Genomic DNA, 13,854 nt, shown 5'->3' on the forward strand with positions numbered 1-13,854 from the left:
TTAAATTTTATAAACCTTTATTTTTTGGTAAATATATATTCAGTGTTAAAATGTGTAAGGATATTATTAATATATCTATATATTTATATATTATTTATTATATAACAAAATTGTAAAGATTTAATTATGAACTTCGATTTCTGTGTTGTTTAGTTACTGCAAAACCTCGCATTTACAAACGAAATAATATTTTTTTGGCAGGAATTCTACCGTCTTTAGCGCAATCTTTTCCTTTGTTCAGTTGTTTATACGAAAGAAATTATAGTACATTTAGCTTGACTGAAGTCCCTTTAAGGTCTTAGGACTCTGTTTAACGAAGCCGGTTTAATGTTGTCTCAAGTTTTGGGACTTTTTTCGCTATTTGTAAGGGAAGAAAATAAGGTGAAACTTTCAAGGATGCTAGCTTGGGTCAAGCCCATTCTCGTAATCAAAGCCTTCTCAGCTTTCTAACGTAAAGTCGATTTTTTGGTGAGAAGAGTGTGAGTACAAAACGGGGTCAAGCCTGCATACAATAAAACTTACTAGTAACCTTTGATCTTGGAATAGTCCTCTTCCTCAACTCCTTTAGCGAAAAAATCGATTAAATACAGTACGTTCCACTGGTTATTTCGTTGTGATTATAATATGGCAAATAGCTTACAGAAGTATTTCGTTAGAACTATGAATAATTTGCTTTTTTTTCGTTCCGTGAACGTTTTTCTCCATCACCAAGTCGTGAAGTAACTCTACTAGTGCGCTCTAAAACATCTGCAGAAACTGCTTTGCGATTGCCTTTGGAGCCGTAATTGTACTTGATATGTAAGATTTAAGGCACGAGAACCAGTAAATTTTCATGGACTTTTACTGAGTTCAGCCGGGAGCCGTTTACTCACTCGATACCAGCTCTGTACTATTTGGGTATCAGTCGAATCTTTGTTTTTATGCAAAATTTCTGGCAAATATTGACTTATTTAGTAGGTTTGTTCGCGTTTTTTCCCCTTAGTTTTGCTTGTCTGCATTTTGAAATCATGCCGCAATCTTCCACGGAGTTTACAGTCTAATTTCTAACACGCGAAAACACCACTGATAACGACTGAATGTGACGGTTTAGTTACAGTAGATCAAGACCATATGGCGTCTCTTGATTGTTAAATAATTTGTGTTGAATCCAAGCTATTAACATCCCAAACAAAATCACAAAAGATGTCCTCACCACTCTCTATCTTCAGCCTTTTTGCTTAGATCGTAACTTCAGCTAAGAATGGGTTTCCTTACAGTTGCCAAGGCAACAGGGACAGTATATTCGTCGAGCAACTTTATTTCCATCTTGACCCTTAACTGTAAAATCCCTGTTTAAAAAGCCTTTGTGTTGCTAAGGCAACAGTTGGTTTAACTGCACCTTGCCACTTTTCAGTAGTCGCTGCGCCAAGAATTCCATGTTACTATGGCAACGGTTGATTACCCCATCGTGCCTCCTTAAATTAGGATAGCTGTGCAATGAGTCAACTTCACTACGTTGTGACGCCTGAAGGCGTCTGCATCATTTCGAATCTCCGTGACCATGACAACGGAATCATTTCATGGCGCCTCGCTGCGAAAGACTTCACTGATAAGTCTCCCCCCTGTGTTAACAAGGAAGCGAAGTCTTCACCTTCAAAGTGCCTCTTCCCGCCAGTAAGCAGAGGTCTCCCCATCACTGAATGATCACGGCTAATCAAGGTTGATCTAACGATCAATGTTTCATCTTTCACAATCTGATTTATAGTCTTCACCCTGAAAAGTAAAACGACGAAGAAATCTTGCTAAGCGAATCTTGTAAATCAAAAATGAGATAAACGATGAACTCCAATAAATGATCTACTCCATTTATTCTCCAATCCAGTTTTAGACGCGTTTATGTGATATATTGTAAAGCCAAGAGCATTTGAAGGCCTACGCACTCGGCGCGACGTTGCGCACAACAGATTTAAGTCAGGGATGTCACGCATAGCAATAGACTCTGATCGCAGGGTAGCGTAGCACAAACTATTGCCTGATTTTTTTCCGTATGGAAGTCACATTTGCCAGTCATATATCATCAAATAACATAAATGAGGAGATGAATGAAGAATAAGATCCTGGAGTACATTTATTTCAGAATATATAGATCAGGCTTTATTCTGAGTTCGGGATCACAGGAAAATTGCATTACGTTACTCCAAGACAGCTTACGTTACAGCACTCGCGCAGTCCCATTTGAATTGCCAAACCATTATTATTCCTCAATCATTTTTTTCGGCCTAAAATAGGTCAATACAAGCTAGGAATGCCGGTATACCAAAATGATGAAATCATAGGCTATGAAACCTAACGTGATGGCCAGCAAAGATACAGTCATGGTCACACAATGAAACTAGTAACGTGTAACGCTAAAGAAGTTCTATTTCTGTAAAGAATGCGGCGCGCGCGCAACGGATGTTGATGAGGAATAGCCGCACCGTGTAACAACAATATAGCTGTAACACACACGAAAATTCTTCCTCTAAACCCTCGCTTTCAAGTGAGAATAGACCTCTTCACCTTGAGCGTAATGTTTTTCCCATTTCAAATAACGTGTTATTTCCTAGAGTACTATTTCTTTGTTTAACGGTTGTGCATGAGAAGACACATGAATATGAATACAATTCAAAGAAAGAATCCTATTCTTAAGGGAGTGACACGTGGTCTGAAATGAGAAAATATTACGCCCAACAAATTTTTTTTAAAAAGAAGGCGAAGGTGGGAACAGAAAGATGAAAGAAAGGACAGCAGGGGAAATATTATAGAAATACATCATTACCTCTTCTATTTTCTTATCTAACATTGTAAAAAAATCTGCTTGGGATTGCGTCAGCTGCCTGTAAAAACAATCGGACAGAAAATTAATTTATCACAAAAAAATGCGCACAAAGAAAATTTACAAAAAGGGTTAGTTAGCGAGTGAGATATCCCACAGGAAAGTAACATCACGTACGCCATTTTATCGTATTCACCATCCAATTTATCGTTATCACTTTTGACGTTTGTTTTTGACCACAACTGCGCTGCAACAAAAGCCAACTCAAGTACTTAATTGCCTTAATGTTTCGCACTCTTCTTATCATGACGTGAACGCCATTCGTTTGGTTTTAAGAAACCAAATGGTGTTTAAGCCATTAAAGAATTCAAAAATAAAGAAAAAGAAAAGAAAAATAAAGAGCTTGTGCAAGTAAGACATGCAAAACCAGTGTTCAAAAATTATTATTTTTTGGATAATTTTTAGCCCTCATAACTCTTACAATTCGAAATGAAAACCTTTTTTTTCGTTGTTAAACCACCTGATTATTTATGAAAAACTATTTTTCCTGTTACAACAATCAGTCAAAGTTTTTTCCTTGAAGACTTATATTAGTGTAGCACAACTTAATTAATTTACTGAGTTAAATCACTTTGAGAATTACAAAGATACCTCGAAACCAATCTAATATAGAGACAAAAAGTTATTTCTTTTAGTTTTCTTTTAGTTTTTAGTCAGGCTCAAACAATGTAATGTCAATGTTGTCATGTAATTAGGGAAAGTCTTTTCGATATCTTTAAAAAAGATCGTTTCTTTGATTGACAAACATCATGGCGCTTCTCAGAAATCGGTTCCGATTGGAACCTTAGTTACTGTTGCTAAGTTCGAAAATTTTGCAACAAAAATCTCTGAATATGAAAAAACACGAAGTAGAATTTGTTTAAATTTTTGTTATTCTTTTAAAAAGAAAAGAAAGAATATTCCAATCGTTTTAGTAACCGTGAAAACATTTACAAACATTTTTACTTGCTTAGATCTTTTTAGTTTAATATATTTATTTTTCCATTTTCAACGTGTCATTCTCTCGAGTATCTTTTCTTTGTTTAACGGTTGTGCATGAGAAGACACATGAATATGGATACCATTCAAACAAAGAATCTTACTCTCCAGTGAATGACTGCAATGGGAAAATATTATGTCAAACTAAAGAGGTTTAAAACACTTGGAAAACTGCAGTTATGTTGGCTGGTTTGCTATTGCAGAGTTAAAATGATGGACATTTTTTTTTTTTTTTGACTTACACTTTGACTTGTCCGAGTGGAACACTCTTAACTGGCGGATCGTCTGTGGAATTACTTCTGTAAAAAAAATTAATTAATAATTATACTTACTGCACATAAATCAGAAAGAAAATAACTAATGTGGAATTTAATAAAGAAAATATGGGAAAAAAGAGGATAGAAAGATAGGAAACCACGAAAGAATCAAGAAGAGGGAATAGGAAAAAAGGAATGGGAGGGGTACATCAATAGAGCTTCTCGGCTTTGGGTGTAATGTTTTTGCATTTTAGGCCATAGTGTCATTCCCTTGAGAATAAGTTCCTTTGTCTGAGTTGCATCCATATTCATGTGTCTTCTCATGTGCCACCGGGCGCAACCATTAAACAAAGAAATGATACTCTCGAGAATGACACATGGTCTGAAATGGGAAAAATTTACCACTGAGTGCACATGAGCGGAGGAGGTGTTTTAGCATTTTACCAAGTATGGGGTAGAAAATATAGAAGATATTATATGGCTGCTTGGAGATACAGATTTTATGTTTTCATGATTGTGTGCAGCAAACAAGTAAGATATTCTCAACGCTAGAAGATAAAATCTGTATCTCCAAACCGTCGGCCATGTAATATTCTGTTTGACATCTATCAATCGCAATTATCAATGAAACTACAATATGATTATGCATATATATATTCGGTAGGGCCATATCAATTTTATCTCTTGACCAAACCTGTTAATTTTGATGTTGGCATCCTTCTTTGGTGCACCTCCATTTTCCTATCAAAGAAAAGATATGATGAATAAGCACAATGGTTTTTCTCCAGGTGTTCTGTGACTTTCCTCTCTCTGCAAAACTTAACAAGCTTAAGTCAACTCAGCTAAGATGATATTTCAGCATGAAATTTAAATATTTAAAGACCTATTGCTCATAATCTATTTTCAGATAAACAGCCAAAATATTGCTCATTTATTACAGCATATGTTTTTTTAAAGAAATATTTCATTGATATTACCTTTTCTCTTTTAGCCTTGACTTGGTCTTGTGCTAATCTTGTCTTTGATTGAGTGGTTTGATTGGCTATTTTTGGAGCTTCTGTAGGTTCAATCACCTTAAATGACTTGACGCTACTGGAAGAATCTTTCCTTATTCCACCATTTCTTATGGAACTTGAATTAGTGATTGTACTATTGTTGGATGATCGCTTGATATCTGGAAAATAATTGTTGATGATTTTATCGTACTTTACTACATAACAGACAGGTAATGGAATTCCAGGAGGTTTGAAGGGAACACAGACAGAAAAATCCAGGTCCTCTCATCCATCCTATCTCATCTATCCCACCTCATTCATTCCATCTCATCCATCCCATCTCATTCATCCTATCTCATTCATCCTATCTCATCCCTCCCATCTCATTCATCCATCCCATCTCATTCATCCTATGTCATCCATCCTATGTCATCCATCCTATCACATCCATCCTATCTCATCCATCCTATCTCATTCATCCTATCACATCCATCCTATCACATCCATCCTATCTCATCCATCCTATCACATCCATCCTATCTCATTCATCCTATGTCATCCATCCTATCTCATCCATCCTATCACATCCATCCTATCTCATTCATCCTATGTCATCCATCCTATCTCATCCATCCTATCTCATCCATCCTATCTCATCCATCCCATCTCATCCATCCTATCACATCCCATCTCATCTCATCCACCCTATCACATCCCATCCCATCTCATCCCAATAATATCCATCTATCATTCTATCCTCCATGTACCCCATCCATCCCACACTTCCCTTCAATCTACCCCACCATTCAACCTCCTGTCAACCTGATCTCATCCATCTGCTGTCCACTACCTCATCCATCCAATCATCCCTCTCATTTATCAATATAATTGATCTCCCATTTATCCAATTTTCCTTCCATCCATATAGACACCATCTCATCAATCTATTTAGCTTCCTATCTTCCCATCCATCCACCTGTTTTACTATTTCCTCATCCATCCTATCAAGGGAAGCATGTGTGTTGTACATACCCTCATGGAACAGGGAAGACCTAATTATAGACCCCTTGCACTGAGTCCCAATTGTTCTGGGGGACAAAATAGTGGATCTTTTTGAATAAGAAAAAACGGCCTATCGTTTTGTCCAGCACCAGAACAATAGACCTTTCCTAATTGGCTTGACTGATCATGAAACAATAGTTTCAAGTCGAGGTTGAGGTTGAACTTTATGAATAAAGAATCAAGTTCAGTCTCGACTTCAAACCATTGTTTCGTGGTCATCCAAGCACATTAGGGGAAGGTCTATTCCTCTTGGAAATCAAGGCCAGCGGGGTCTATTAACTTACCAACCAGCCCATTGTTGGACAAGACATGTTCATTCTTGCCTGTCACTGATGCCAGAGTACTATGCTGAGTGCTTGTGCTGATTTCGGGGCTGGTTGACAATGGCTTTCCAGCCGAACATCCCATAATATCAGCCCTTGATGGGGCCACTGTGATGCGTTAAGTTTTAACAGCTAATAGTATTATTGGCCTGGTGAAAACAATCAATGAGTTACAGTACTTAGGATGCAATATATATACACCTATTTCGAACATTGTTGTTACACCTAGAGCCTCAAGCAGAACAAGCCAAGGCTCCAGAGAACGTCGGTACTTTTATTAAATTGATTTATTCATGCTTCATGCAAGTGACTATAGCTCTCCACTAAGTATCATCTCGAGCAGCCTTGCTTGGAGCAATTTGTACCTATAATAAACTAATTACAGCTAAAGTACTGGCGTTCTCTGCGGTCTTGGCTTGTTGCTTGAGGCTTTTGGTCTGCAACAGCGATTTCTGAAATAGGTCTGCATATCCTCTTAAAAAAAGCTACGAAGTGCTTTTGACACAGTCCCTTCTAAGAACTGGATGTAGGGATGGAAAGTCAATATGCTGAAATTATGCAATATACCCTCCTCAGAACTTCCCCACCAGGAGAGTAGGACAGTATATAGGACAGTAGGATAGTAGGACACTAAATAAATGAAAAGAAGCTATTATGTTTTGCCTAATGTTGTTAATGAAAAATGCAGCTCATTATTACACTATATATTATGCATATTGTTTTTCATTTAGTCATATATTGTTCCATTTTCTATCTAATTTAACAGCATTCTTCAATTTTATAGTATTAGCAAGCACATTTAATAAATTTAATCATTTTAGTTTAATGTCGTATAATTCACCTTTTATTTGCTAAACTTAAATTGTTAATGAATGGTATAGGTTAACTTTGGTGTCCTACTGTCCTAATGTATATTTGAAAATATAGAGTGTTTGCATGGGTTACCTTTGCTGTCCTAGTGTATATTTGAAAATATAGAGTGTTTGCATGGGTTACCTTTGCTGTCCTAATGTATATTTGAAAATATAGTGTTTGCATGGGTTACATGTGGTGTCCTGCTGTCCTAGTGTCCTAGTGTTCTAATGTCCTATATACTGTCCTAATGTATATTTTGAAAAGATAGAGTGTTTGCATGGGTTACCTTTGCTGTCCTAGTGTATATTTGAAAATATAGAGTGTTTGCATGGGTTACCTTTGCTGTCCTAATGTATATTTGAAAATATAGTGTTTGCATGGGTTACATGTGGTGTCCTGCTGTCCTAGTGTCCTAGTGTCCTAATGTCCTATATACTGTCCTAATGTATATTTTGAAAAGATAGAGTGTTTGCATGGGTTACCATTGTTGTCCTAGTGTCCTAATGTATATTTTGAAAAGATAGAGTGTTTGCATGGGTTACCATTGTTGTCCTAGTGTCCTAATGTATATTTTGAAAAGATAGTGTTTGAATGGGTTACCATTGTTGTCCTACGTATACTGTCCTACTGTCCTAGTGTCCTAATGTATATTTTGAAAATATAGAGTGTTTGCATGGGTTACCATTGTTGTCCTACGTATACTGTCCTACTGTCCTAGTGTCCTAATGTATATTTTGAAAAGATAGAGTGTTTGCATGGGTTACCTTTGATTGAAAAATAACACAAGCAACCCACAGGGTCTTAATTGAGTTTTTAAATAATAGGAGACTATGAACTTTAAGTGTAAAGCCTTTGCAGGGTTTCCATTAAGTTTTGAAATGATAGGAGAAGATCATGGTAGTTCAAGCCAGAGAATTGTGCTCAATTACTAGAGCATTTTGCAATCTCTGCATGACCCCTTAACAAAATCCCTGGAACCTCTTAGAAATTGATGGTAGAAATGTATCACTGGAAAAAAAAAATGGATTCCCAAATTGGGAATTTGTTGGGAACTGCCTTGAACTCCCAACGAATTCCCGTCCAATTCCCAGAGAGAACGAAATTGGGAACATGGCACTGATTCTCAATGTTAGTTTGTTGGGAATTTTGTTTTTCTATTGGGTATTAGAAGGAAATTCCCAACAATAAATCCCAATGTTGGTGTTCGAATTGGGAATTCAAGGAAATTCCCAACAAATCCCAATTTGGGAATCTGTTTTTTTCCCCTGTGGCATAGGGAATGCAAGTACAAGTGATACAAATACAATTCCTTCATGATACTTCTTAAGGCTCATGATCTAAAGCATGTATCTAGAGTGTGTTTAATTACCACTCTTTGTCATGCAGCTATAAATATTATGCATACCCAATGTCAGTACATGGCTAAAACTGGATATTTTTTGTCTTAAATTTTACATCTAAAATCATTTGCCAAATGGTATTACCACTGTAATCTTAATTGTTTCAAGAAATTTTCGTTGATAACTCGATCATGATAACAGGTTACCACATAAAATATTCAAAATCATTTTTTTAGTTATTAATTATTAACTATAAATTTTTGCAAGTTATACATCTATTTCAAAATAACAAATCACTTTAAACTGCACGACTATAAATCCTCAGCATGGGTTAATGCCAAACAGTACAATCTTTTTCAATTATTTTTAATCTAAATTCAAACCAGAAAACAATCTTATAATATCAAATTGATAAAATGTATTTATGATGCTAGACCATACAATCACACCTCAATATTCAGATTGACTCCAATCTTTTTGCCATTGCTACGAATTAAAGTAAGTTTCTGACAGTGCTTATAGATGTCAATCAAAGTATGTAAAAAAAAAGTGTGTAATCAAAGGGTTGTGTAGCAGCGGCAACTCACTTGCCTAATAGGCTCTCACCTCTGGGTTCAATAGCCCAATTCCGAGATATGCTTTGCTTATTGTCACACACAAAGGATTCAATGTGAAGCTTTGTGCATGATGCTCAATGATTCGTGTGACAGGAGGAAAGAATACATTTAATTTAGCACATATAGTATAGATAGCCTCATACTGAAACCTTTATGTGTGACAAGCAAAGTATATCTCAGAAGTGTGGGCTATTAATTACCTTGCAGCATTACATCAGCAACTAGAGTTTGTCATCTTCACAGTCTTACTAATATCTGACAACAACTTTAAATGTTATTTCTTTTTTCAAATGAAAAAAAATTATCTGGAGTGTGACATCACATGAAAATCCTCATGCAGTCTATAGAATTATTTTTTATATAATACATTAAGTAAAATCTAAGTGTTTTTGAATTTAATATCTTTAACCATAGATTTGTATTTTTACTGCACGTATATATTACTCAAATCATGCAACGTCCTAACTCTTAGAAGAAAGTAAACAAAACGTGAAAAATAACCTGCTGAGATTCAAGGAAACATGATGTGTGATTGGCTGTCTCCGTCTATAACCTTTTTGCCAATGGCAACAATTATACTAGAATATATATGGTAACTTAAATAATTTATCCTTGAATTTCAAAATTTCAAATCAGAAAAAAAGGGCTAAAAAAATAACTGAAAATTTGTGTAATTTGCATAGATAGTTTTGAATGAAAACAAATGCTTAAAATTCAATGGCAATACTTTAAATGCATCAAGCCATTTATTTTTAAAAACAATACAAAAGCAACTAAATTGTTTTTTTTTTAGATGAAGACAATATTGTACTGTAACTTATTTTAATTCAATTTCATTTATTTGAAGCAAAGCTACAAAACCACTGTGGAATTCCACTGAGATCTACTATTGGACCCAAGCTAAAAAGTGTTTTTTGTAAAGCCAGAGGGGGAGAATATGACTTTTACAGGCCAAATTGTTGAGAGAAAATAAGAGGGATAAAAAAATAGAACATGTTAATGTCATACAATGGCTGTAGATTTTAAACACCACTGAACGTCGTATTCAGTGCAGCTGATGAACCTGCTCAAAATTACTAGAACTTTCAATATTTTTGAGCTTTATAATGGTTCAATTTATTTATATCAAAAGTTAAAGATAAGATAATTCTCAAAATTTTACAAAGAGCATTAATGAGTGCTCTTCAGTTTTAAGATAATAATTGTTCTTCAAATCTTTCTTTACTTTTTTGAAATTTGTGCAGCATCAATTATAGAATTTTACACTTTGCAGAATTTCGACTCAAATGAATTTTTTCGGTTTTTAACTCGTTAGTGAAAACAAAACAAAATTCAGCAATAATATAAGTCTATATTTTGATCAGCCTGTATATATTCCTGTTTTGAATAAGCAAAGATTTCTCAAGTACTCTAACTTATACACTTCAAAATCTTTGTAAAAACGGATAAAGAAAATCGAGCAAATTACTGTGAGTAAAAGCGTTATATGCAAATGTGGATTTCTCCTAAGTATTAACATTAAAATGAGCGGGAAAAAACTGAATGAGAGGGAAAACAAAGGGATATTTTTTAGGAGGGAAAAAAATTGAATTCTCATTTCTTTTTCTAGACATGGTAAAAGTATATCAGATGTCGGGAACGTGCTCAGAGATTACCTATTTCGCCGCAGGTCTACTCATAGTGGCATAGCACACAGCAAGAAACGAATAAATGGAAGTCTATGAGCGATTTGACCGTTTCCACATAATATATTTTTAAGTCATGGAACAGCAATGATAAATTACGATCGTGATAGCTCGCAGCAATGTTAAGGATCGCATAAATAGCAGAACTTCGAACCCTAATTGTATCACACATCTGACAATAGGTAAAATATTGCAGACAATTTAGTAATAAAGAAGACATGAATCTTAACTAGCTGTGTAGCTTAACTACAAAACGCATGCCGAGCAAACACTCTATAAAAACAAATTACTGGTGGGGTTAATACAAACCATCTTTGAAGACTAGTTTTAGATTATTAAAACGAGACTATATCTAAAGCAATATGCTTACCTTTTTGCCAATATTCAAGCGTTGTAAGGTCAGAATTATCCAGTTGTTTATTGTTGGCAAAGATCGTAAAGTTCCATAAATAAAAAACTTGGAGTTGAGAACTTTTTACCGACCACTCGCCTCCATATAAATTCGACGACGCTTGAATTAAAAAAAATATTTCATAGCTGATTCTGTCATCTTCTTTTTTAATATTCCACAAAGAAATGATTTCCTTCTTTCCGATAAGTTTTTAGAAAACGGTACCTAAGCTTACCACAAATCCCCAGAGGCGAGATATCGGAAAAAATAACTAATATCTTGATGAAGTGTTCTTCGATCGCTTCAGTTAGAGTTCTGTTCGAATAACTGTTCGAAATCGTCCTAAGGGAACCAGGAATATCCTTCGATTACGATCCCTTCAAGCTGGAGAGAAAAATCAAAAATCACTCTTCAGAAAAGAGGATTTCCTAGGTTAAAAAGCGAGAATTCAAAGCCGTTTGGTTGAGTTATTACCAATCAAGTCAGACAGACCTCATCTGCTGTAAGCGCCCAACTGCAATTTGTCGTGTTTATGACGTTACCAAGGTACAGAGGTGACGAACGCCTTGAACATTTCCCCAAAAATGAGTTATAAAAAAACACCCAAAACTAAAAAATTCTTAATGCGCTAAACCTCAATACTGCGAAAAACGATTAATTGCTAATGGGTTCCATATATATGTGGGCACGAAACCATCTTTTATAAAGTGAATGTAAAAAACGTCACGTTTAAATGACGTGACCAGGATTAAACATGACGTATTAGGTGTAATAATTCAGTTGTTGTTCCGTAACGTCATACAGCTGGGGAAACTACGTAATTTGGCTTAAACATTCCCACAATTTGCGAGATCCACAATGTTTTTCTTGTTGCTTGATTTTCACATTTTCAATAGTTCATTTACTTTCCTTTTTCGTGTCATTCCTGGTTCTTGACTTCTTTAAGTGTTAGAACTCTTAATATAGTTTCGAAAGCGCGTGCATGCTCTCTGCCGACTCGATACTAATGCGTGCGACCCTACCATGACTATTGCCGTGATTCAAATCCTTGTCCGTGAAAGAGTTCATGACATTAGCATCACCACCACCATCTTTGTTCATACTAAGCACGAGCAACCACTGCTTTTTCAAACGACGTTTTGGTGTACGTCAATCAAGTGAAAAATAACAATACGACGAACGAATATAGATATATATATGTTTTTCATTTATAATATTGAAAATAGACCGAAATAAAAACTATCGACAAAAGCGGTCACCTCGAATTGGCATTCAAAAGATTGCCTGCGCTCCAAATAAAAATATTTGTTTTTGTATATGTTCATACTTTCATATCGCTTTAGAAATGAATAGTTTTGTGTCCTGGCTAATAAAACGGGATTTGGTTGTCGCGTAGGGAGGGCAGAGAAGCTGGCCACAATTCACTTCGTGACCCAAATTTACGCCAATTTTAAAACGTCTTCACAATTAATGATATGAGTTTAGGATATTCCCAATGTTGCCTCAAGGTTCAAGGTATATTTGATCGCCAAATTGAGGATTCATATCATGTAAATCATTTCTTGGTATTTACCCGTGACCCGCAATGGGTCAAATTATAGCCGGGACTCCCGCAACGAATAACGCCTACAAAGTTCCAGCGTACGTTTGCTCTGATTACAAAAGACTGTTTGGAATCATTTGGATCGAAAGTGTCAAAATTTGTCAACTGGCCATCAAAATAGATTTTTGAACAAGAAAAATGTGTCAATTGATTTCGTAGGCATGAATAATTAAATTTTCCCATTCAAAATCAAGTCAGCTTAGACTAAATCGGCTGTAATTTGACGGTCAAAACATCACGTTTACCAACAGTTGCATAATAAGTGTTGATAACTGGTATATTGTAGTTTAAATAAAATGATTGAAAGTACATAGAATCTTATCAATTTCCGTTAAGAGAGCAGATGTGTCAAAATCGATTCACAATTTAGAGTAAGAGGGAAAAAACGAAAGCTTTGCGCGCCTTTTTTTTTTTTTTTTTTTTTTTTTTACCTGCAAAGCGCGCATGTCTGAATAGCAGAAATAGAAGGGGAAAAAACTGATTTCATTCTTAATGACTGAAAACGAAATTGAAATATATGTAGTTATGTAATCGTATCCCACATGGAAAGGAGTGACTATGGGTTCTTAGGCATCACCTTCACGAGCGACATACCAGGTATGCTGGTCATAGCAAGGGGTTAATCATCTATGGTCTAGGGGCCGACTAACCTCTCCCTTAGGCTTCGGCCGAGCTTCCTGATTAGTCTGTAATTCCCGGATAGCGGTGTCGGTGTCGGGGTCGAAATCTCCGGCGTAGCCGTAAAAGCTTCGCCCTGCCATACTGCGCTTCAACATTGGGTCTGGAGGTATGGTCCTTATCAATCAATAAAAATGAAAGGAAAATGACAAAAAAAAAAAAAAACATTCTTACTTAATTTTCGAAAAAGTACAAAAATCCCAATGACTGAATGCA

General features: G+C 35.7%; 1 protein-coding gene across 3 annotated transcripts; it reads right to left on the bottom strand.

Moving 5' to 3' along the window:
* LOC116296919 (uncharacterized) lies at positions 1-12,029 on the bottom strand. 3 transcript variants are annotated; one of them, XM_031705035.2, is made up of 9 exons: positions 11,850-12,029; positions 11,593-11,741; positions 11,337-11,477; positions 6,431-6,618; positions 5,067-5,263; positions 4,784-4,830; positions 4,075-4,131; positions 2,798-2,855; positions 1-1,752 (listed from the first exon to the last, which is right to left on the bottom strand). In XM_031705035.2, the coding sequence occupies exons 4-9, from the start codon at positions 6,552-6,554 to the stop codon at positions 1,720-1,722; spliced, it is 516 nt and encodes a 171-aa protein (XP_031560895.1). In that variant the 5' UTR covers positions 6,555-6,618; positions 11,337-11,477; positions 11,593-11,741; positions 11,850-12,029; the 3' UTR covers positions 1-1,719. The 3 variants fall into 3 exon arrangements, with proteins under 3 accessions (XP_031560895.1, XP_031560894.1, XP_031560892.1); XM_031705034.2 differs by having other exon boundaries at positions 11,832-12,029; XM_031705032.2 differs by having other exon boundaries at positions 11,593-12,029.
* Between the last annotated feature and the right edge of the window lie 1,825 nt (positions 12,030-13,854).

Source organism: Actinia tenebrosa, unplaced genomic scaffold (genome assembly GCF_029948245.1).
Source record: "Actinia tenebrosa isolate PJP-AT-01 unplaced genomic scaffold, QUT_ActTen_1.0 PGA_scaffold9__36_contigs__length_13948895, whole genome shotgun sequence".
Classification (NCBI taxonomy): domain Eukaryota; kingdom Metazoa; phylum Cnidaria; class Anthozoa; order Actiniaria; family Actiniidae; genus Actinia; species Actinia tenebrosa.